We start from the raw sequence: 25,608 nt of genomic DNA, 5'->3' as shown, positions 1-25,608 counted from the left end.
AGAAAAATGGTTAAAATACAGTTTTTTAAAAAAATAGTACCTAACAGTTCATTACAGGAACTCTGGCTATTTTTAGACAAAGGATTGGTTAATTTTGTGCCTTTTTTTGAGAGCACTATCTTCTTAAATTTGAGGATTTGCTGCTTATTGACCTTTAGACTTCGCTGCACAGTTTTCTCCTTAAAGTTTAGCATTTTTAAATGCAGGGATTTAGCATTTGTCTCAGTCTAACTTCAAACAAAACTTTTTTTCCCACTCCTGACCTCCTCCTGCTCTGAGGTTCCAGAGAACTGCAATACTCTGCAAGCGTTGCGCCCACAGACATAATCTGGGAGCTTCGGCTGAGTTTAGCCTGCAGGATAACAGTGCAGAGGGTTTGTTAGGGGCACATTAAGGGCAGACGTGTGCTTACTTCCACTCAGCAAGCCAGTGATGCTTTGAGCTTCTTGCAGTGCATTCTGGGCATCTCCAAAGGGAGCTGAACTCGCGGTGCACCGCACTGATTTTGGCAGTGAAAACGTCCCTCAGCAGTTCACAGTTTACTGAACATGGCACTTATTTACAAACGCAATTAAGCTGCTTATCTGCTGCAGCACCGAGACGGGATGGTTACCGGTAATTTTCTACAACTTGTGAGACACTCGCTGTGTTTTATACATGGCCTCAGGGAAATTGTTCTGGCAGTTTTAAAGTGTGAAAGAATGTTTCTTTTCTAAGCTCTACAAGGTTCAACGCTGCCCCCAGGTCATCGTCAGATTTCTTTATCCTGCAGTTTCTTAGAGTCCCATTAGCTGTGACGCTGCTGCATAAAAATCTCATAAAACATGTTTTTAGTCACAGACTGGGAGAGAAAATCCAGACTTTTGGTGGAAATGTTGAATCTTCTTGTCACTAAATGTTCCACTGACCTGATTCACACCAGATTAAGGTCACAGTTCAGTGTGTTTCAACTCCATGACTGTTAACATCTGACTGGATTATAACTAATAATCTTAAGCTGATCTTGAGCTTTCTGCAACATTTTGTCATGATACCCTAGAAGTATCCTATCTGAAGTGTTTTTTTTCTTGAGTTGACCATAAAATTGCCCAAATTGGAGTTAAAATATCAATTCATTTAAAGCTGCAGTATGCAACTTTTATAAAAAATGTTTTTTACATATTGTCACCATGTCATATGTGACAGATGATCTGTGAAAAGATTGATCTCCCCCACCTTTTCCGTGAGCTGCTGTTGACATCTAAAGAAATGCACCAAAAACAACCAATCAGAGCCAGGAGGAGGGGCTTAACGCTGTCAATGAGTCGCGTCAACGCGCTGCTAAATGTGCAAATGGCAGAGGAAAACTCAACATTACACAAAAAACGTTTATCCATCATTACACCGTGCAGCCCATTAATTAAAATATTAATCCCTAATTTCCTTAATGTTTTTTGTTCTCTATTTAATTAAACACAGAAGAGAGGAAAAAAACAACAAAGCTTTTAAGAACTTTTGACTAATTGGCTAACTCTTCAAAAGGTTTCAAATGTCTAAAACATTTTCTTCTCACATCATGTCTCATTTCAAAGAATCGGATAAAAACCTTTTAATGGAAGAACAAATCAATGTTTGGTTTACATGAAACCGAGGAAAAGAATAAAAATAAATGAAACTTCTCATTATCCATCATGGTTTATCTGACTTTTTCATGTTCATGTTTTCAAGTCAGATATTTGTGCACCAGAATTTTATTTTTTCTGGGATCTCTCGCCAGTTTATGATGGATTGCATCATCCTGCCTTGTTCCTGGTCATAATTTGAAGCATAATCCTGCTGTAACGTCCATCGGTGCCGTGTGACTTCATCCTGCAGGCTGCATTTCTCTCAGCTCGGAAATGTCACGCCGTTTCTGCAGCCTTTCTTTTGTTATGAATTCTGTGCAGAACGCCTGACTTTGTGTTTGACTCTTTCTGTTACAGTGAGAGCTTTGATGAAATATTTACACCTGCATGATTGAACAACACAGACGCTGCTGAAACTGTACATGTCAGCTCTGCAGTGTGAAGATCTTTATATTTTCAACCAAACGTGTCCCTCATGCTGAATGTCACAGCTACTCAGAGAAAAGGTGACGAACCGGGTTTATTCAAGTCTGCTTGCAGCAGTTTAAGTTAAACATACTGAGAAGACGGTAAAGTGGTGACCTTTATCAAAAAGGTCATGTGGTTTTAAGTTTAAGCTGCGTAATTTTGCATCAGGACCAGAGTATCATAAGTTTAATATGTTTCTCTGGTTGAAATATTTTATCCAACAAATTTATTGTGTTTGCAAAATTAAATGGAATGTATTTGTTTTTTATATATTCTGCATGAATTCCAATATAAGTGGGGGAAAAAAACTAAGAACTCTGAACATTATCTGTAATCGTGTTGACAGTTTCCAGAGTTGGAAATCTGATTTAAGTTTTAGCTTCGTGTTTGCGACAAAATGGTTGAGATTGTACTGCTTTGCTTAGAGTTATTTACTTGGTTTCACCTACTTTCTACCAATACAGATTAAAAACTAGAAGCTTTTTGGCTGTGGGACGTTAAGATGTCAGATAATAAAATTCACTTCAAAAACAAATCTTACCAAGTATCTCTGTCTAGTTTCTAGTGCATGTATCTTCTTACACCAGTAATGAGACAAAACTTAAAGCTTTTCAGCAAGTTATAGGAGCTTGTTTTAAGTTTGATAATAAAGTAATGGTTACACTAATTTATTTTAATTTATTTTACTTATAAAAATAAATTTTTCCCATCTAATGAGTGAAATAATCTGCCAGTGGAACTAAAACTTTAATATGAAGAGATTATTGACTTAAACTTCTTTATTTTTCTATAAAGTTACTTGTAAATAAATACGATTTTGTCTCATTTAAAGTGTACTGAGATATTTGCATTAGAAACTAGATTTGATCAGATTTTGTGTTTTTTCAGTGCAGATCATGTTCACTTCCTTCACACCTTAACTCCTTCAGTTTCCCTTCATTTCTACATTTGAACCAGTTGTGCAGCCAGAACATCTTTCCTGCTGGTAGAAATATATTTTTTGGACTCGTTGTGATTTTTTTTCGCTCCATCTTTTCTTCCCAGGTAACATCAGCAGGAACTGCACAGCAGCCGGCTGGTCGGAGGTTTTCCCAAACATCAGCAGCGTGTGTGGGCTGGACACGCGCCAGGAGAAGGTAGCGTCCCTTCCCTTTGGATTCACTCTGTTTTTAAATTCCCACCAATCTCAGACGGATCGTGTTTGTGATGCTGACAGGAAGCTGCAGCATCATCTGGACCATTAGTGGCCTCAAATCGACGAGGCCTGCAGGCTTGGCTGTTAATTAACACCGGTTAGTGGCAGGAGCCTGGATCGTTCAGAGGTCAATATGCACAACGGCTGAGTGAGATGTGTAGTTTGGTTTCTGCATCAACATATAAAACCATTTGCTTCAGTCATGCAGCAAATGGATGTTAAGTTGTTCATTTCATGCTGTCAGACGCTGACCGAGTGATGGAACAGAACTGAGTTAATACTGTAACTCTGATTGTAGTTAATAATGAGGGAAAACGTAGTTTCTTACTAATCGAGTTTGAAAACTATTATAACTTGTATTTTTTTCTGAAATTTTCTTGAGGAGTAACTTGGAAAAAAAAACAAGAAAAACAGCTTACATTAGAGATTTCACACAACACTGCAAAATCTAATTAGTTCTCTTTATTTTTTTAAGAATATATGCAAACTTGTTGCATCAAAAAAAATTAAGTTTTCGTTAAAGTAGCTGAGTACTTGTGCAGTTTTAGTAAGCATAACTTAAGTTAGTTTAATCAATCTGAGTATGTTGTAGTTAAACGGCACTCAAAGCTATTTTTCTTTGTATATGTAGACAAACCCCAAAGCCTCCTAAAAACATAAAAACAAAACTTGAATCTGTTTATATCAAAATAAAATTTATTGATTAAACCAACTCCTGGCTGCTGATTTTTATTTGTTTCTCTGCTCAAACTTTGACAGAAAATACATGAAGAAGTTTTATTTTGCTCACTTTTCTCTAAAAAAACACAATCTTATACCAGGCAGGCCAGGATGGTCATAAAAATTAACATAAAACTCACTCAAGGTGTTTAATGTGTACAAATGTAAATGCAAAAAATAGCCAAGAAGAACTGCACTTCTCTGAAAGAGGCTCATTCTTCCCTTAAATGTCTTAAGACGTTTTGGATTTTTATTTTTTTGACAAAAAAGTGGTTTAATTAGTTGCTGCTGCTGGTGGCGCAATGGATTGTGGGATAACTCTCTGGCCAATCCTCATGTCATATAAACTAAACTAAGCTAATTTTTAAAACATTTTTACCTCAAAAGGCCTTCAACTTATTTAAATGAAGTGCTTAGTATAAAACGTTTAAAAAGTACATTTAAATCCTCTTTAAATTCACTGGACTTAGTTTAACTGTTGGCAAAACTTTAACCAAAATCAAGTTATATTTGTTTTGTTTTTTTTTCCAATTAAATACAATGTTACAATTTACAGTATACACACACTAATTGACCCTTAATAACATATTTAATGCAGCGCAGAGTGAATGAAGTGACGCTCTATTCAACTTTATTTACACAGTATTTGTCTTCAACATGTGTATAAGATGAGAAAAACTGTTGAAAGTTGCATTAAAATTCATTTAAATGAAAATAAAAGCACCAGAGAGGCTGATCTTTGCCTGTGGCATTAAAAAGTCTCCATTGTTTGGATCTTCGGTTGTTTTTGTTCCTGCTAACCGTTGGAGCATTCAGAGATTTCCCACAGCATCCCATCAAAACGGCTGCAGACTTGTTGTTTCTCCTCTACCTAATTAAGGCTCTGCAGACTTTTCAGTGCTGCTTGTTTGTAGTTTTTCAAACTTCATCTTCCTCCCACCTTCTGCAGAGATTCGGACGCGTGTTTGAATTAAAGGAAACATCTGATCATGTATCAGCACTGGGTAAAACACTGGAAATGTTCAGATGTTTAAATATTTATGATCTGATAGATGCGGATCTGCTGTTATCAAGATTTCAAATAAATTGAGTTTGTCCAATTTAATTTGGTTCAAAGGAAGTGCTTGCTCATATAATCACATATTTAACCCTTTAAATTGGGTCCTGATGTGTTCATCTGCTTCATAAGGCTGGCGAAGACCTAAATGAAGGCTAAAAATAAAAGTTTAACTTGAATTAATTCAGTGGAGGAGGTTTGCAATTTGAATGCAAGTCAAAAATACACTCAAGTCAGTTCACTGCAGTTTATTTATTTAAGGCTGATTCAAAATAAATGCCACCTCAATGCATTTTACAAATGAAAATTTAATTTATATTCAGTAATAAATTTATGCTGTGAACTTGATAAACCAGAGTTAAGCTTCAAGTTTAGACTTTAAAGCTGATTCTGGTTCCTTCAGTTCCTCCATCTTGGATTGAATTGAAGCTGAATTTGTAAGAGTTGTAGTTGCAGAAATAACTCCTTCAGAGAACCGAGTTTAAAGAGTCAAGAGAAAAATACATACAACAAAAACACAAAGTTATTGGCAGAAATAGGTCAACTGATTTATATGGGAGCAGGAGAATTTAAAATTCTGTTCTGGATTTAACAATGAAGCGAAGCTAAAATAGGAGAAATATGATCTCACCGCTTCATTTTACACTTTTACACTTCATTGTTTTATTTGCTCAACGAATTTCAGATTCATTTCCGCGTGGCTTAAATCCAGAAATTAAATAGTACACCTTTTAAAAAAAAGTATTTTTGAAGGGCACTTTTTTCCTCAACGGGAAAAAGGTACTGTAGCACCACCTAGTGTCTGTCTGTGCACATCGTCACATAGAAATGATCATGAAGCATTTTCATCACTAGCTGTTTTAAAGCCACTTGTTTCAGAGGAAGTTCTGTGTTTTTATTTCCCTCTCAAGCGTTTGGACCCTTCAGGAGGATTTGTGATATGAACAGCGTGTGGCCTCTTTGTGTTTGGTCCCATTCTTCCTCTGAATCGTCCATTGTGCTCCTCTAACTTCCAGCCGGTCTCTCTGGGTTCAGCTTCACTGTTGACACTCGACCAATCAGCCACGACATCCTAAACAATAACGAGCTTCTGGCAGAGAGAAGTGGACCGTCTCTCAGAACAAAGGAAGACAGGACAACAATTACAGAATGCATTCACTGATTTTTATATATACACCATGGGGAAATATGAAAAGCTTTTAAAGTGCCAAAATCAGGTTGTTGTTTTTTTTCTTTTTCTGAAGATGACTGAGCATAAAAAAAAGCAGCATGACAAGCATTGTGGTCAGGATTTATTTTTCTGAACATCCAGACTCGCTGACAGTCCAGTTCAGGTTTTCCTGGACAGAGAAATATGGAATCTGAGGTGGATGGATGATGAACAGATCAATGAAGAACAGATGGATGGATGGATGGATAGTAGAAGGATGGATGGAAGTATGGGCAGACTGTTAAATGGTTGTTTTAATGGACAGTTGGATGGATGAACAGTTGAATGGATGATGAACCGATGGATGGATGGATAGTAGAAGGATAGATGGATGGATGGACAGACTGTTAAATGGTTGTTTTAATGGACAAATGGATGGATGAACAGTTGAATGGATGATGAACCGATGGATGGATGGAGACACCAGTCTCCTGTTTTCATTGGCCATTTTTGGCCGACTGTTGGGCGATTGGCTCACTGCCTGTAACTCACTGCTTTCTCTTCCTCTGATGGTGATTTCATTACTAAGGGAACATTTAAACCAGAACAGCCCAACTCTGCTAATCAGGTGTCTTTTCCAATGTAAACAGCAAGATAACTGATGATGATGATGTCATTGCCCCCCTCTAACAGATGAAGAGTAAAAATGTCGGCTTAAATGTTGCAGATTGATGTTTCCATGTTCCACTCATTGGTTTCTGTACTTGTTTCTCTCCATGCAGGTATGACGGTCATTTTCATGTCAAATTAAGATGTTTCTAGTAGCAATCCGAGGTTTACGAAGCAGAGAGACCGTTCTGAATGAAAACGTTTATCGCTAACAAAGCCTGAATAGTCATGTTCACATTGGTAATCAGCGTTCTTTCCAAGTTTCCTTTCACCCTCCAACACAGTCGAGTTAATGAGGCTCTTCAGCTCACGAGACGCAACAAACTGCCTCACTGCACCAGCTCTGCAGCGACACACAAGAGAAACATTTACATCCGACTAAACCTTCAAGGAAATCACAAAAAAGAGAAAACGGTTCCCTTTTTTCACTGAGACTTTGGACATGTTTAAAAACCAGTTTATGCCATAAAGTAGCAGCTCAGCAGGGGGCATTGCTGCTGGTCTGTCTCCCAGTTCCCTGGTTTTGTGCTTGTTAGGGTTAATTTGTGACTAAATGGGCTTTGGGAGAGAGCGTGTGCAGCTCCTGCTGGCTGATATTAAAACATGTAGGCAGAGAAAGGTCTAAGGAACTGAAGGAAAACGTTTCCTCTTTAATTTAACATTTTCTTACACACTGAACTTCACTTAATAATTTATTAGTTTTGTAAATCATAATTAGTAAATTAGTTTTATGAGTGAGATTGTAAATATTTAGATGGAAATACAATGCTTGTTATCCAAGTCTCTTGAAATTTATAAATTTTCTGGAAAAATATGTAATTTAAATAAAGAATAAAAAATATTATTCTGCTTTCCAAATTTTACATTCATATTTGATGTTTATTTTTATGATGGTCATCATCAAAATGTAAAGTTTCATACTGGTTTTTACTGGTTGGTGTTTTTTTATTACTACATTTTATGTTTTTATGACATAAAGAACTTTGAACTGCTTTGTTACTGAAATATGCAAATAAACTTCATTGATTCATAAATGTTTAAAAAAAATCCAATTGAGAAAGCATTAAAAACAATTATTTTTTGAATCTTTAATAAAATGTTTTGCAGCCCTAAGAGTCAAACTTTTCTCAATAATAGACGTTTAACTTACTATAAATCCCAGGTTTTGTTTTTATTTTGGTTTTGTTTATTTTATTGTGGTTTTGTTGTTTTTTGTTGTTTTGTTCATTTACTTATATATTCTGAATTTAAATGTATTATTACATTACTATTTAAGATATAATGTCTGGAAAGGATTCTAAATGTGAAATGGTGACATCTATTATGTTTGTATGTTTTATATATTTTGTTAAATAAGAGGGAAACATTTTTATTTATTTTTCTTGTATTTAAGACGCATTATGTCCTGCTGGCCTTGTTTCTGTTGAATAAGTGGCTCTGCTGCTGTCGTGGCGGACGCAGGGAGCCGTTTGTCATCTGGATTGACAGCTGCTCTGGATAACGTTTGTCACTGCGGCGCCTCGAGGATCACCAGGAATGTCAGGAGATTATTTCTGTCTTCATCATCTCCCTGCATGAACCTTCAACTGCCCACTATCCGTCACAGGAAAACCAAATGGAAACGCATACCGGGGTGTCTGCGTGCATTTTAGTGCAACTGAACATGATTTAAAGATTCATATTGGAGATAATTCCCTGTTTCAAATTGATTTTTATGACTAATTTAGACTCTAGATCAGTCTGCAACTGGCTTCTCTTCTGCAATGGCTCCTCATTCATTTAAAAATACTTTATTGATCCCAGAGGAAAATTAACTAAATGTTGCTATAATTGATACAATTTCCTTCAAGTGCTGATGGCAGGAAGGATCTCCTGTAGCAGTCAGTGTTACAGCGGTTCTAAAGCAGTTTTATGAAGAGGATGCTCTGGGATGTTTGTAATTTTCTTTATTTTTAAGAAGATCCTTCTTTGCTCCATCATCTCCAGAGTTTCTAGAACAAAACCAACCTTTTTTATTGGGTTGTTGAGCTTTTTCCAATTTTTTCTTTTTTTTATTTGGATCCCCAGTAGCTAATGTTCCCTAAATCTGCTTTTTCTGGGGTTCACACATTCAACTTAAACTAAAAATACATAACATACATAGACCACATAACAAATTAAGTTAGTATAAAAATAAACAAATGCAAAATAGATAAAAACTAATTAACTATACTAGAAGAAAAAGCATTTTACAAAAGAACATTCACTTTTTTTCCTTTTTCCAAATGTCAAGAAATTTCCTACAGAAGATCTTTCTCAAAAATGATAAATTGTGGTTTTATTTATTTTTCAATCATGTAACATTTGCAGCCTGATGTTTATTTATCTGGACTGGGAGATAAATGACCCTTTGGACTGTAAAGGTTTTAGATTAATTAGAAAATGAGTTTTGATGTTCCTGAATTCATATCAGCTGTCATTTGAAACTAACTAAAATATCATATTTTATTCCCATGTTTTGAATTTTTGTGTATTTAAATAGCTACCAGTTCTTTAATTTATCATTAATTGTGAGGATGTTGATTTTTGTGATCATATTTCGGTGGCTTCTGTACGACATGTCAGCCGTGAAATCCACCTTCTGCTCTTCCACTCTGCTCCTGTTTTCTGCTCTTTTTTGTTGTGTAACCGCGGCTTCCTCCTGTTCGCTTGTTTTGCTCGTTTTGTGTCACAAATGGCGCGGCTGAATTGCTCATTGTGCTGTCCTCTCTCTCTCTCTCGCTTCATGTCACCCTGTCCTGCTCTCCTCTCTTAATTTCAGCTGAAATCACCGAGCTGTAAGCAGGCTAGCTCAGCAGAAACAGGGAGATGTGATCTAATAACGCTGCAGTCAGTAAGACTTTAAGCTTCTAATGCTGCTTGTTGTTTAAACTAGTTGATCCAGAAGGAAGACCGAACGATTAGTGGTCTCATAACTCTGTCTTTATCATTTGACCCGGCTGCAAGCCGGTTTAATCATTCTGCTCCAAATCTGAAGCTAAAGTTGAGGTTATGTAACTTGAAGCAAATGACTAGATTTTTAAATCACCTTTTCTAGTTGAACTCCAGCTAACACAGCAGACTGCTCTTTTACCCTCACGGTATTTGAAACCTTCACTTTTTGAATTCATTGTCCAGATTAATAAATTGTTTTTAAAAACATTAACCCCCTTACAAGTAATATTTTGTATAATCCTAAACAAATCAGCATGACATATTCTGGACACCTGATAGTCCAATAGACTCAGTTCGATTATAGGAACCAAAAGTGCAACATTTGGCATTTTTAGCTGCTGTGGTTTGGTTTCCTCCTGCATTTCAAACCAGTTGTTCCCCCTGTCTCCTGTGGGGGCGCTGCGCCAAGAACTGCTGAAGGAAGCAACACAAAAACCTCAGAGGAAGACAAAAGCACAACTTCCTTCCCACAAAATGTACATTTATGATGGAGTATTAATGCCACACCAAGAAAAAATGCAATTATGATAATAACATCATAATATTATGACTTTGTTCCTGTATTACTATGACTTCTCAAAATATTACCTTAATTTTAGATTATTACAACTTTATTCTTGTATTATTTTGACTTTATTCTTGGAATTTTATATTATTTGTTGGAAGCTGATACTCCGTCATATAAACTAATATAAAGTGGCATCAGATTTTAGCTGTTGTAAGATTTAAAGGTAAAAGACCGTGAGCTATTTATTCCGCTAGTGTTAGGCACTGCGTTTGTTTTGGTTGCATTTACCCAGAATGCCCTTTGCTGTAGTTCACTCAGTTAGATAGGAATGCAGAACCCTGCTCTCCTCAGCTCATCGTTTGAGTTTTTCCATAATTTCTGTCTGGGGAGTGAACTGGTCATGGCTTTTTAACTGATGTTTTTTTTAGCACGGTCTCTGCTCTGTGTTTTGGTGTAAGATTTGATTATCTTGAATTTAACTACTTTACATTGTTTTTATTAAACCATCTTGGTGTAAAGAAAATGTTCTTGTTGAGAAATAAAGCATCCAATGCCTAATAAAAGTTTCAGTGTTTCTTACGGGCCGGGCAGCGTATGAAACCAAGATGAAAATGATGATTTAAAGTGTTTTCTGTTTGTCTGCAGCTGGTCTTCTACGTGGTCGTTCAGACGTTGTACACACTGGGTCACAGTTTGTCTCTGATCGCCCTGACGACAGGCAGCGCCATCCTCTGTCTCTTCCGGTAAGACCAAATACTTCAACAGGATGTTATATATGGGTATTTAGTAGGCTTATGGCAGCATGAAAACATGTGCTGCAGTAACTGCGGTATTTAATGTTTATTTTTTAGCATTTTTCTTGAAGGCTGATTTTCTTAAATTATTACTCACTCATTTTGTTTGTAAGGTTATTTGTTGTGTCCTGCAAATAACCTTACAAACCTGATGTGCAACTCGTTGGGGAATTTTCTTGCCTGTCCTCTTTGCCTCAGTGTTGGCCAATAAGGCAAAAATGACTCAAGAAATGTCTCAACTCATTGAGTTTCACTACCGCTGCCATTATAACACTGTTTGTTTGTCTGAGGTTTGCTCAAGAATCTTACTGACTTGTTACACAATCTTGATGTAAATCTGATAGAAACCATTTTGAATGAATTAGAGTGAAAACTGCGAGCCGGATAATCTCATCCAACATCAGTACTTGACCTCACAAATGACAATATAGTCAGCAGCCTCCCATAAATACTTATATTTTAACACATGGCACAGATTTAAACTTTTTAAGGCTTTAAAATTAGAAACTGGACATCAATAAAGTTTTAGTATTAATGTAAATACCAGCCTCTTAATGATTTTTCTAATAAAACATATGTCAACTATTTGCACTAAAACTGTATTTTAGGCATTAACTGGAAACTGTTGAATGGAGACCATAAATATGGGATCGGAAAAAACTTTTAAACTTTCCAGCTGGGAAAACTGACGACACATTTACAGTATTTTACCCTTTTCTCTCCTCTTTTCCTTTTTTTAATGGTTCTTCAAACTTTGATTGAAAATCTCCGGGTTGCACAGCAGCAGGCGACCAAACTTGTAATAATTACCTCATGCTAAGCATCTTCAAACTAGCAATCAAGACCCCAGAATAATTAAGACACTTTTGTGTTCAGCTCCCTCTAAATGCTTTTAGGTATTAATTTCCTGCCTAAGTTCTTGTCTGTCGTGCTTTATTCAAAGTCTTGAACTTGTCATAAAAATTAAATGTTTTTGTTCCATTTCCTCCCTTTTTTCCTTTCATTTGGTTAAATTTGCTTTAAAAATCCTTCTTTGAAAGATTTTGATTGCCATCAAAAACTGAAGCCACATTTTATGTTTGAAATATTTAATTTTAAGCCACCAAAGTCTTTGTCCATTTCTTTGTCCCTCTGTGCTTTAATTGGCAGATCAATAGAGCTTGAGGAAGAGCTTCCAGTGAGTTTAATTGGATTTTAAATTAGCAAGCAGTGACTCTGCGACTAATGGATCACATTTGCATTTCACGGCTTTTTCATTTATCAAGTTAAAAGTGTTTGTTTCTGCAGGTCATGAGAAATCTAATTATTGTTTTCAGCTCAAAAGTTTTAATTGCATTAATGACATTTTTGCTGTTTTGAGAAAACAAAGTAATCACCTTTGCAAAAGAAGGCAGTGCAAGTTTTTTATGACGAAGAGGAAAATGTTGCACCTCCTAAGATTCTAATTGGAAAATGTATAGATCAGATGTTATTAATAATTTTTAATGCTTTTAAATAATTCATTTTGCTGGATGATAAATTGTCCTAGAAGTCGTTTGAAACCATTTTCAAGCTCAGTAACTTTAATTTCTAGCAAACATTTAACACAGAATCCAGAAGATATTTTAAATATCCAAAATAAATAAATAAAACAACCAAAAGAAAAAATAAAATTAGTTTCAAAGTTGCTGTAAACATTGTTTTCCAAAACAGGCGATAGTTGAGTCTTTTGTCGAGCTTGCTTTAATATATCATGAGATGAATTGATTTGTTGCGACAGTTTTTATCTGTTGCATCGTCATATTAACAGATATTTTACTAATTTACCTCTTTATCTTTATTTTGTGCAACATTTGCACAGGAGGCTCCACTGCACCAGGAACTACATCCACCTGAACCTCTTCATCTCCTTCATCCTGCGAGCCGTGGCCGTCCTCGTCAAAGACGCCATCGTCTTCAACCGAAGCTCGCCGTGCTCCAACCAGCCGTCTCTGGTGAGGTCACAACTTCTCCTCAGCCAGAAGAACGGCCAGTCACTCCAACGTTTAGGGTTATTTCACAGAGACGGGCTCAATAAAGTCAAAACAAAGTCACTAATTATTCCATCAAGAAAGCAGTTCTAAGTGCTTTACACCATAAAAAATAATACAATTATGAAACAAGCAGTAAACTTTACATTTTGTCATCAACCGAAAGCACATCAGATATTTTGATCAATGTTCCATTTACTACTAATCAAAGGCATCTCTAAGCAGGTGGGTTTGTAGCCTTGACTTGAAGGAACTCAGTGTTTCTGCATCTTTTTAGTTTTCTGGAAGTTTGTTCCAGATTAGTGGTGCATAGAAGCTGAATGCTGCGTCTCTACTGTGGTTCTGCAAACAAACTAAAACTCAAAAATCCAGTGTTTAAATGTGAAAGGGGCATAAATCTGTGGTCTGCGTGTTTGTTGGGTTCATTTTCGCAGCTTTCTGTGCATCCAAGTCCAGCCTGGATGCACAATTACTTAAACCCGGGTCAATAACTTCTGCTTTGACCCAGGAAATAAGGTCACATGCAAATGGGAGGAGAACAACACATGTTCAGTGAAGGTCTTATTCAAATAGAGAATATTTCTAGGTTAGATTAATATGGAGAATTTCTTCTTTTTTTAGGCTTCAATTTATGAGAAACTCGAGTACTAAAGGGAATAAACTGTTATAAATGGTTAAATCAATTGGTTGTGAGACTGATTGATCACAAAGCAGAAATAAGCTGGAATAAAATGACAAAATAAAAGGATAAAATGAGGAAACTAATCAGGCTTAAGTTCATATTATTGATAGTCTGAAGTAGAAATGGTGATATATTCACCTCTTTTGGTCATTACAATGCAGTTTCAGCCCAGAAGAAATCATAAATTTTATTAAATTATGTTCTTTTGTTTTATTTTTATTCATTTATCTCTTTGTTTTATTGAGGCAAACACTATTTTTTAATATAACCAAAACATTTTACATTTTCCCATCTTTGCATAATTTCAGTTTTGAGTCATTTTTAACAAGGAAATGTTTCCATGTTTCAGTGTTACAAAGTTTTCTGTTCCTAATGTGTTGGAATTTTTATATTTATCACCATGAAGCTGATTTCATTTATGTAATTTCATTCTCAATATTTAAACAAGTTTTTAGAAACAAATTTAGACCAAACAGGATTTCTTATCGCTGCTCTTCATGTTGTGAGACGTTACGGTACTTCATAACATCCTCAGTGTTTCTGAACCTCTAAACCAATAAAAGCTTCTTTTCTTTTGGCCTCAGTCTGACTTTACTCATGTTTGTCCTCTACCTGCCGTTCATCTAACATTGGGAAAATGTTCTGCGATAACTGCAGGGACTCTGAATGTGCTGTAAAATGAAGTTTGTCCTCCCAGCGACCCAATTTTAAACTAGAACAAAGAGCATCACAAGCAGGTTAATTAATCCTCTTTTCTGGTCAGAAAGATATTTTAAAAGATCAACAATAAGGAGTATTGTTATGGAGTTCTGCAAAAGTATTCACACCTCTTAAGAAGCGGTCCAGGTAACAAAAGAGTAAAAACCATGAAAATATGTTCATTTGAGTGAAAAGTATCTGTTTCTTTCCTCCTCCTCATTATACGACACAGTATAAGGGCAGGTGGAAAAAAAGGAGTAAATTTCTGCCAAAAAACTTTCAAATTTTGAGATTAATCACAGAAATTTTCTAGAAAAAACTTGGAAATGTGTCAGTTTAAAACTTGAAAATTTGCTAGAAAAAATCTCAGAAATTTTGAGGTTATCCTCAAATTTTCTAGAAAAAACTTGGAAATGTTTGAAGGTGTGAATATTTGTTAGAAAACATTAGAGATTTTTAGATTAATCTCAGAAATTTTCTAGAAAAAACTTGGAAATATCTGAATTTAAAAACTTAAGATTTGTTAGAAATAGCTTAGATATTTGTCAGAAATTTTCTAGAAAAAAGTTTGAAATGAGTTTGAAAACTTGAAAATTATCTAAATGAGTTTGGAAAGTCAAGAATTTCTGACTTTTAGAAATGATCAAAAGTTGAACATTTTCAGCTTTTGAAACTCCAGAAATTTTCATTTTTTTATTTGGAAATCTTCTGTAATTCTTAAAACGTTTGAATTTTTGGTGGAAATTTACTCCTTTTTTGAACAGTCGTAACATTTGCAGTGACTGCATTACTGCACATGTTAGAAACCAAATGCTGATTTGTCAGAAATGTGTGCTGCTGTTTAATAGCAGCTGTGTGTGTTTCCTTCAGGTGGGATGTAAAGCCAGTTTGGTGTTTTTCCATTACTTCATCATGGCGAACTTCTTCTGGCTGCTGGTGGAGGGCCTCTACCTCCACACCCTGCTGGTGGTCATCTTCTCTGAGAACCAACACTTCATTATTTACATGTTCATCGGCTGGGGTAGGTAACCCCATGAATGGCACATTTAAAAAATCATAATTTAACAGAAGAGGCATTCTTCGATGGTTGACATTGAATTAGATTCAAATGTTTCTGCTTTTACTTTAAGTTTAAATTTCCTTCCTATTTCATAGATTTGCTAAATAAACATTTGGATTTCCTTCCACAAGCTTCTCCCAATAATTTGTGGGAATTTTTGTCCCTGTCAGAACTGGGATTTGGTTTTACCTAAACAAAGTTTTCCAGCTCAAACCGCTCATTTTCTATAAAACTAACATCAGGGCTTCTTAACCACTTTTCCTAAACATCCACTCAGTTTACGGTAATCCACTCTGTAACTACTTTGGCTCTACATTCCAGGTCATTGTCCCATGGAAGAGGCTTAACTTCCCTGACTGTGTCCACATAATGTCTTTTCTCATGATTTCTATTTTTGGAGTTTGTACTTTACAGTCCAGATGTTGTTTTTAGGCTCACAATCTTCCCCATTTTCTTCCAAATGTGACATTGTTGATATATAATCCCATGTTCTTGGGAGTAATAAAGTATTTTTGAATTAAATCTAATTTAATTTGTGCTTCTCAGGTTGTATTTGTTGTTATTATTTGGGAACATAAACTGTACAGTTCAAACAGGATGTGGGAGATCTCAGAATGTTTTATTGTCTTACAGAAATCGCTACAAAAAATGGCAAATTTTTTCAAAAAAACTAAGTTGTACGTTAATTGTTGCACTTTTTTCATGCAACTTGTTCAAAACAAGAGCGTCTCAGGAGACATTATGAAATTATGAAAAGTAAATTTAAACCTAAATTCTTTAAGACTATAAAGCACTAATACAAAGAATATTTGAGAAAATAAGAATAAAACTTTGAGTTTAGCAAATTTCAGTTCATTCTGCACTTCCTGAATCAGAAGAAAATTATTTTACAGAGTAGCAGAGGCTGATTTTTCATTTCCACAGTTCTTCTTTGTGGTTTGATATAAAAATCTCTGTTGTTCAGGAATCCCCACTGTGTTCGTCTCTGTGTGGGTAATGACCAGGATTTACCTGGAAGACACGGGGTGAGTCCCTCTCTTACCCGTCGGCCCGTAAACGACATCACATCCGCTCACTCCAACATGAGATGTGTGAAAATAATTAAAATTTACTAGTTTGAACAATGTAGAAAAATCCAGCTTTAATCTGACTTTTTATTCTGTGGGGGAAAAGAAATGATAAATAATTACTTCACATTTAGATGATTTGTTTTCCGCTGATGTTCCTTGTAGATGCTGGGAAAGGAACGACAATCCCATTCCCAACTGGGTGATCAACGGCCCAATTGTAGTCTCCATTTTGGTAGGTTGATGTTTATTATCGCTTTCTTTTAATAGTTAGTAAATTTATGAGGCTAGACATAAATGTACAACTTATTGGAGGTCTTGTTTTTTTTTATTTCTGGAAATTTTAACATAAACAAAGTGAAAAATATTGTTTTAGTGCTGCTTTCCAAGTATGAATTAAAGAAAAATGAATGCTACTGATGGCTCCCTCTTTTGGGGGTTATAATAGGGCTGAAAAATCTGTCCAATTAGCATGCACCGGTGAGCATTGCCCCAGCAGTAGCTGTGGTTTCAGGTTTTAGAAATCCTCGTCTGTGGGCATTAAAATCACCGGAGCTCCTGCTGGGTTTCCTCCCGCTGACCGGCCGGCGTCCCACAGTCAGCTCTCCCAACCTTTAAAGGTCTCTGGAGGGAGCAGTGGCTCTGAAGAAACAGAGCCATGCAGCACTAAACATGCTGCAGCACTAAACATGCTGCAGTACTAAACATGCTGCAGCACTGAACATGCTGCAGCACTAGACATGCTGCAGCACTGAACATGCTGCAGCTGTGCGGACTGGGTCACAGTTTTATGCATTTTAAAATCCAGAAATTTTACCCAAGTAAGAGCAGATGCTTCATGATGAAATTACTCAAGTAAAAGTAAAAACAACAGCCAATAAAAATACTCCTAAAAGTACTTTTTTCTTTTTCAAAAAAGTTACTCGAGTAAATGTAACAAGTTACTGCCCAACTCTGCTTGCATCAAACATTCAGAGACTTTGTCAGTTATTCCCTGCTATTCTCCTGTTTCCAGGTCAACTTCATCCAGTTCATCAACATCATTCGGATCTTGGTTCAGAAGCTGCGATGTCCTGACATCGGCGGCAACGACCAATCACAGTACAGGTAACCCACACAGACTTTCTGCTTTCCAAACCCGGCTTTTATTCAGCATTTATGCTAATAATCGCTGATAGGAGCCGACAATATGTGTGTTTGCACCTCCTCAGTCAGTCGGACTAAATTCAGCTGAATATATTTAGAAAAACGGATCAGCAGCGACGCGTTTGTGTTGTGCATTTTGTTTTCTCCAGCTGTCAGAAATGCTGAGGGTTTCCTGACACTAACTGACCGGGGCAGCGTCTGATGATGCAGCCTTTATAAAAGACGATGAAATCTCTGCTTTTTCTACCGTCTGATGAAAACTCCAAACTACAAACTATGGTTTTAATCTTCAAGCATCTTTATCCTGAAATCTTTGTTGAACTTATAAAGTGATAAAATGTAGGAGGAGAAAAGCTGGAAAAATCCACAACTGACTTGATTATTATAACCTTGAATAAACTTTACCAAATCTGTGTGAAGGTGTTGTGTTCCTCTGAGATTTGGTTTTGAATCTTATTTCGTGTTTTGAATGCGTTCTTGTCTCTTTGTGTTTATATGCAGTCTGTTATTTCCTTACTTTTTACCTGGTATGTCATCACCTGTTTATTCTTGTTCTTTTCTCACTCAGCTGCTACACATCAGCATAATCACTCATCTGTTTTTATCACCTCCCCTGGATTAATATCTCTTATTTTCTCTTTAATAATTGTCAGATCTTCTGTTATTGTAATATTATGTTTATTTATTTGAACATTATAAGTTCATTTTTACTATTAAATTCACCTGCAGTCTCCGTGATTCTCAGTCTCCTACTGAAAAAAATGTCTTTTTCATCGATATTAAGGATTTATTGAGTTTAAAATAAGCTCCTACATCTTGCTGAAAAGTTACTTGTAAGTTTTACTTTTACCTTATTTCAAGTGCAGTGAGGCATTTTCACTAAAAACTAGACTAAAAAATGTGGTAATATTTTGTGTTTTGCAGTGTATCTATTAGGATAATTACGCAGCGAGTGGTCAGTTGACCAAACATTTATATTTTTGTAACTTTGGAGAAAGCCAGAGGAGTCATAAAGTTCATGTAAGCTCTGGGAATATGTCAACAAAACTGAAATCCCAGGCGGGGATTTGAACATATTGTTAGATTTTAATGTTTTCTCTGCTTGCTGCCAGGCGTCTGGCCAAATCCACGCTGCTCCTCATCCCTCTGTTCGGGATCCACTACGTCGTCTTCATCGACGAATCCATCACTGAAGACTATAAGATATTTTTCGACCTGGCTCTCGGGTCCTTCCAGGTGAGCTTGCTGCTTTCTTTAAATAGTTATAATAATTAGGCATTTTTGGTATTTTACTGAATGCAGTTGTTTTCCAGGGTTTGGTTGTGGCCATCCTGTACTGTTTCCTGAACAGTGAGGTGAGTTTTAATAAATCACCAGTAAAAGGCAGGAAATGTTTTAACCTGTTAACCCAAAAGTCGTTCTGTTGTTACAAACATCTCACTGTTTATCCGTAGGATTAATGTTGGCAGCTGTAGCAACTTCTGTCCTTCTCTAATTTATCCCAAGTTAGTTTAGCCGGGTTGAGATCAGAACCAGAGTTGGGGAGTAACTAGTTACATTTACTTAAGTAACTTTTTGCATCTGTTTTGATCAGTTACTCACTGCTTCAGTAACTTTACCAATTTTATTTTTCCTTGTATGGAAGATAATCAGGTTCACTGAAAAACATTTAATCTCACAATCCTGATTTTAATCTCAAAAGTCTGACTCTTTTCACACGGCTTTGGCTTTTCACAAAATTTTAAAATTGATTTTTTTTCTCAGAATTTTGACTTTAAACTAAAAATGTTGAGTTTGTTCTATCAGAATTTTAACTTCAGTCTCAAAATTCTGACTTTTTTCTCACAAGTTTGACTTTTTTTCTTAAATTTGCAACTTTTTTTTTCCCAATTCTGATTTTAATCTCTTAATTCTGACTTTTTTCTCAGAAAATTAGAAAAAAAGTCAAAATTCTCAGATTAAAGTCAAAATTACAGTTTTGCTTTTGTTCAGTAGCCCCAGTCCTTTCCTGTAGACTTGAGTACATTTTGCTACTTTTTGCTGAAGTAGTGATGCTCAGTGTTCTGGCTACTCTTCCTTCCTCTGGTTTGGACCAGTTAAAGTCTCCAGCGCCAGTCTTGCCCACCAAGCAGCCATGTTGGAACAGGACCAGATTTAGAGCATTCGGTGGAAACATATTAACATTTTATGATGATTTGCAGCAGTTCCTGGAGTTTACAGCGTGTTTCCTTCAGGTTCAGGGGGAGCTGAAGAGGAAGTGGCGCAGCATGTGTCTGAACTGCCACCTGAGCAGAGCTCGTGACTTCAGCAACAACTTCGCCTCCAGGAACGGGTCGGAGCAGATGATGCAGTTCCAGCGCAGCTCCAGAGCCCAGTCCATCCTGCAGTCCGAGACCACGGTTCTGTGAGAGCCCGGTCCGTCCTGCAGTCCGAGACCACGGTTCTGTGAAACCGGCCGGGCGTTTCACACAAAGCAACACACACGCAGCCTCCGCGTTGACCTGGGTCAAACCGCTGCACACATTCACACTGAGAAAGAGACGGGAAGAACCACACAGCAGCAGAGTTACAGTTACTTAGTTACGTTTTTGACTAAATCTACTTCTCAATACGCTGCAGCTGTAGCTTTAGTAGCTACAGAAGTTTCTGTAGCTACTAAAGAAACAATAAAATTGCTGGATTTTCTACCCACTGAATTAAAACGTGTTTTAACCAGAAATTCACCAGACACACACCTGCAGTTTTTATTAAAGTTTCAAAGATTTTTACAGGAAGAAACTGATTTGGAAACATTTTCTTTTGCCTGATTTGGATGTTTTTTGTTACTTATATGAATTATTGTCATTTTCAACAAAATTTCCACTTGACTTTATATTTGCTCCATCTGATGATGTAATTTCTAAATATTAAAAGACTGATAATCTGATCGGTTACTCAGAACTTTTCACCAAATCCTTTTTTTGTTTTACTGGAGTGATTTCCTGGATGGATACTTTTTGCTTTTACTTGAGTAAAATCTTTGGGTAGATTTTGCATGGGAGCGACCTGCATATTTTGGTTTCAGCTTTAGAAATATCTGCAGCAGTTTCCTCAGAGCTGTGAGTTTGACATTTCGACTGATTCTGCTGGAGGTTTAAAGTGAATGTTTCTCATTAAATATATCTGAGTAGCTTTTTGGTTCTTCTTTGTGTCGTTTTAATGTGCATGAAGGCATCAGCTTTGCTGTACAAAGTGGGTAATAATATAAATAAAAGGAAGAGCAGAGCTGTTTGGTCTGCAGAGGAAAACCTCAGAAATGGAAACACGTTGCAGATTAGAGTCTAGATGTATGTTTCTAGACTGTACAGCAGTGCATGTGGACTGTCAACAGCAAAAACAAAAACAATCGTAGCAAATAGAGCAGCCAACGTCTGATGAAAACAAGATGGCAGCGTTAACGACTAGAGTGAATATCTAGTAAACCAGAGGCGCCAAGGATCACATGACTCTTATATAAATACTGTTTATAAGCGGTGAGTGTAGCTTTCTGTTTTCTGTTAAAGGTGCCATTTTAGCAAATGATTCAGGAATCAAATAAACTGGTTGGTACTGTCCTTACATTTTCCATCTGCTGCTTTTAAGAGGCTTTGTGGGCAAATTGTGTCATTTTTTTATGGAGTTATTAATGTGTTTTGTTTGTGAGATCCTCAGAGGTTACACTGCAAAAACATAAAACCTTACCAAGTATTTATGTTTTGTCTGTATTTCTAGTGAAAATATCTTGGCACAGTTGAAAAAAGACAAAACTAACTTACAAGAATCTGTTCAAGATATAAACTTGTTGTAAGTCAATAATTTCTTAATGATAAAAAAATCCTTATTTTATCGACAGATTATTTTAATTATAACAAGGGTAATATTTATTTTACAAGTTAAATACAAGCTTTAGTCTTATTTCAAGTGTTCTGAGATTTTTGCATTAGAAACTTGGGTAAAAATACTTGGTAAGATTTTGTGTTTTTGCAGTGTAGCTGGGTGACAGACCTTTTTGACGCTACTTTGTCCAAACTGGGCACCAGAACTCCCAGAATAAATACATTTATTCTGCTGAAGGTGGTTGAGCCCTGCTCAGCATTTACTTACTGATGTGATCTGATGGTTTGACTTTAAAGAAACTTTTATGATTCTGCATTTTAGAAATACAAATATTTATAATTTTACTATTTAGAGTTTTATCGTTAGCCTAGCATAATTTTAACATTTAAAAAAAGTTAAAATATGGGAAAAATAGTTTTTTTTGGATTCTGATTGGCTGAAGACAATTAGGAAGGAGGATGTGATGAATTTTATGCAGATATCTAAATTTATTATGCTTTGAGGTTAATAATATTTGCATTTAGTATTTTTTGTAAGTTTGAGTTAAACATAAAATCCAAATTAAACTGAAGGTGTGAATTATCTGCCTGCTGAAGAGCTTTTATAATTTTAATGAAATTGTACTTGAATATGTGAGAAAGCAAATGCAATAATGCATAAATGGTTGTTTTAACCTTTTGAAACACTTGCAAAAAATATCAAAATGCCTCAAAATCACCAGGAACTGGTTTTTCACTTGACCAGGAAAATGAGTAGCATCTTTAACTTTAAGCTGATTAGTTAAACTGTCCTCCTCTTGTGGTCATAAACGCATGTTTGACCCAGGTCTGCTCTTCAGCTCAGGTTGTCTGAGCTTCTTCATGTTGCACTGATGATTTACAGTGCAGTTTGTACCAATTCAGAATCTGGAAAATGGTATCATTTTAATGTGCATTTCTTAAGCTGCTTCTGTTAAAATGCTGTGCATGTTGTGATGCTTTGCTGTGATGGGTCTGAGTTTGTGTTAAAGCGGTGATAATGTTTTTAATTATAGACGGAGAGCTCATGAAGGCGTGTAATAATTGATATTTAGCTCAATGCTCACATTTAAACTGCAGATTCTTCACATTGTTTGGGTTTTTGCTCAGAAAAGAGATGAACGTGAGATATTTTCTAAAACCTACATGAGAGAAATTCAGCTAAACTCTCCAAGAAGAGCTTAATGTGAATCTGGATTGTTTCTGTGTAGATATTTATTCACACTCACTGCCCGTCTGAAAAGGGATTTTGTCTCATTTTCTTGTTATAAAGAGAAACATTGGAAAGCAAACATTCACATTTCTTTAAACAAAAAACATTTTGAAACTACAACAGTGGGTTATTAACAGTAAACTTCTTTAACAAATGAAAACATTGGTGCATAAACAACAATTAAGTTACATTATTTCCATCCAGCAGCAGCCAGGTTGTTTTGTTCCTCTTGTCTTAGAAAACAAATTTATCAGAACATCTTTTTGCTGATTTACTAACTGCAACATAAATATCTCCACTGAGAGTCCAAGTTTCCCATTTATTTTCATATTGGTGTTTCAACAAAAATCTCATTTTAACAATTATTTCTGAGACTTTTTGGGATTCAAATTACTGATTTGGCCTGAAAAAGCAAATATTTATTCTGACAGATTATTATTTTCTCTCATTCACTTTTAACTTCACTTATTTCTTTCAAATGTGAATAACATTAATACAATTTCTCTCCAATGTTTAGTATTTTAAAGCATCAGCTTTTTTTGTAACCTGATTTGAGGACATTAATTTTAAACAACCCAGAATTATTCATACTGTTGGCAGATTTAGATGGGAAATTATTTTACCGACTCCCAAAGTGCATGGAAAATATCAAAGATCTGATAAAATGATGACTACAGAAATACATGAGGCCAATAGTAAAGATACCGTAATATATATAAAAACGCTCAGTGGAAACCATTTGGCATGACAACAGAAGCTACGGTAAAATCTGCAAAAACACAAAATAGTACCATTTATTTTTGGTCTAGTTTCTGATGCACCAGGAATAAAACAAAAGTAACTTTTCAGACAGATATAGGAACTGGTTTTAACTAAATAAATCTGATGAAAAAGTACTACTTCCATTTTAACATTTTTTCCATAATCTGCCAATGTAGGTTATAGTTTTTTTAAAGTTCAAACCTGATTCTGCCAGGGATTTGTGTAATTTGGGTTTAAATGTGTGTAAATCTTGAAATGTGTTGGTAACAGAAACTCTTCAAAGCTCATAAATGAGGTGGATAAACGTTTATCAAACGCTCGGCAGTTATCAGATACTTTTATTAGCCGCCGCCTTTTTTTTTGCTTTTACTGAATTGTCGTTTTTGTGTATTGCTAAATATTCTGTTGTATATTTATTTTAAAGATGAAAAGAAAATGGATCAGCTTTTGCTCTGAATATTAAATATTGCATTACATTGTTGCTATAAAATAAAAACTGACACTTGGCTTAAGGCATACAGAGTGACAACAAGCCTTCTGGCATCATTTCTTTAATTTCACATTATTGTTGTGTGCTTAATGTCTTAAGTGAGTGCCAATAATGGTTGTTAGCTCTCCTTCTGTATTCAGTACTTTATTAGACACAGAAACCTTTTATAAGTCGAACCAAGACATCAATGTGCCTTAAAGACGTCACAGTAGTGAAATCTCAAACTGATCCCAGCTGGTTCGTGAAAAAGTTGAGCTTAAATCTTTTCTTCTAAAGTTGTTAAAGAAAAGTTGATTTTATAAATGTAACTATAGTTTTATAGCTATAAATATCAACAGAGAAAGTTTTACTTCATAGCTTCAGCCACATTTACTGTGACAATAACTAATAGCCAAGTAAAGCACCTGGTGGAACCCCAAATAACTTACATAATAGATTAACTTCAACTGTTAATATTCAGTAATTATGTATTTTAACTTTTTCACATGTTTTTGCTCAGGTTTTGTTTTACATTTAAAAAAAAATCACAACAAGGCACCACATGTGTAAAAACATTTTATTTCTGCACAGATTTAAGGAAACATGAATCTGTATGCCTTAAGAAAAGTGTTACCAAAAATGTCACATTTCACTTCGTTTCACTTTGTTTCTTCTGCTCAGCACAGGTTGTTAAACACTCTGCCATGTAGGACGCACTGTTTTCTTAATGTTAATATTTAATGTATATTATTGATCATTGGCTCTTCTTTGAACCAATGCATTTGTATTGAGACACAATGAATGTCATGCTAAATCTGATAACGGTTGTCTTTCTAAGCAATGTACTGTGTGAATGTAGCTTTTGATGTTTTATTTTGGAAGTTTGAACATAAGCAGATCATTATTTGTTTATTGGAGATGGTGTTTATATTGATTTATTGACTTTGTATTATCCAAATTAAAGCATAGCATTTCAACAACTTTATCCGTGTGATAAATAACTCATGATTTACAGATTTTGACATTTCTGCAGTTTTGTGAAGCCAACTCTGTTTCCCATAATGCAGAATATTATGGTTGTATAAATGTTAAATCTGTGTTAATGTAACACATAACGTCAAATCCTTGTTAACTGCATATGCATAAAAGCGATATAAAGCTTGTTTTGGTTTAAAAATGATTTGTCCGCCCCACTTCCAATGTAGCCCTGAGCAACCACCCTAGTTATTATCAGAAACCTTCACTGATAATAACTAAGTATTCACTGAGTGCAATTAAACAATATTAGTGGGAAATTAGATTCACCTCTTGACATTTTAATTACTCAACTTCTGCACTGAATTATCCAAATTTCAGCTTTTTTTCTCTTTTTTCCTCCGAAGTAAAACTCAACTCTGCATCTCGTCATGCTGAACCTCAAGGCGATGACTCACTTATTTAAAATCCATTACACTATAAATACAGCAAACAGTTTCTTAATAAAGTGAGATG

The 25,608-nt window shown here is 35.6% G+C and overlaps 1 protein-coding gene across 2 annotated transcripts in view; it reads left to right on the top strand.

Annotated features, from left to right (window-relative positions):
* The window catches only part of LOC106956215 (vasoactive intestinal polypeptide receptor 2), a 46,587-nt gene extending 26,058 nt beyond the window's left edge, over positions 1-20,529 (top strand). Inside the window, exons 4-14 of one of the 2 annotated variants that reach the window (XM_015046915.1) lie at positions 3,117-3,208; positions 10,990-11,087; positions 12,979-13,111; positions 15,399-15,549; positions 16,553-16,613; positions 16,821-16,890; positions 17,671-17,762; positions 18,914-19,037; positions 19,115-19,156; positions 20,036-20,213; positions 20,254-20,529. In XM_015046915.1, coding sequence (XP_014902401.1) covers positions 3,117-3,208; positions 10,990-11,087; positions 12,979-13,111; positions 15,399-15,549; positions 16,553-16,613; positions 16,821-16,890; positions 17,671-17,762; positions 18,914-19,037; positions 19,115-19,156; positions 20,036-20,209 — 1,037 coding nt within the window. In that variant the 3' untranslated portion in view covers positions 20,210-20,213; positions 20,254-20,529. Of the gene's footprint in view, positions 1-3,116; positions 3,209-10,989; positions 11,088-12,978; positions 13,112-15,398; positions 15,550-16,552; positions 16,614-16,820; positions 16,891-17,670; positions 17,763-18,913; positions 19,038-19,114; positions 19,157-20,035 lie in introns of both variants that reach the window. The other variant, XM_015046914.1, reaches the window with a different exon arrangement.
* The last annotated feature ends 5,079 nt before the right edge of the window (positions 20,530-25,608 follow it).

This window comes from Poecilia latipinna, unplaced genomic scaffold (genome assembly GCF_001443285.1).
Source record: "Poecilia latipinna isolate Pla-1442-1.1 unplaced genomic scaffold, P_latipinna-1.0 Scaffold797, whole genome shotgun sequence".
NCBI classification, from domain to species: domain Eukaryota; kingdom Metazoa; phylum Chordata; class Actinopteri; order Cyprinodontiformes; family Poeciliidae; genus Poecilia; species Poecilia latipinna.
The sequence above is the reverse complement of the archived record's forward strand: the minus strand, read 5'-3'. Positions and strand labels throughout refer to the sequence as shown.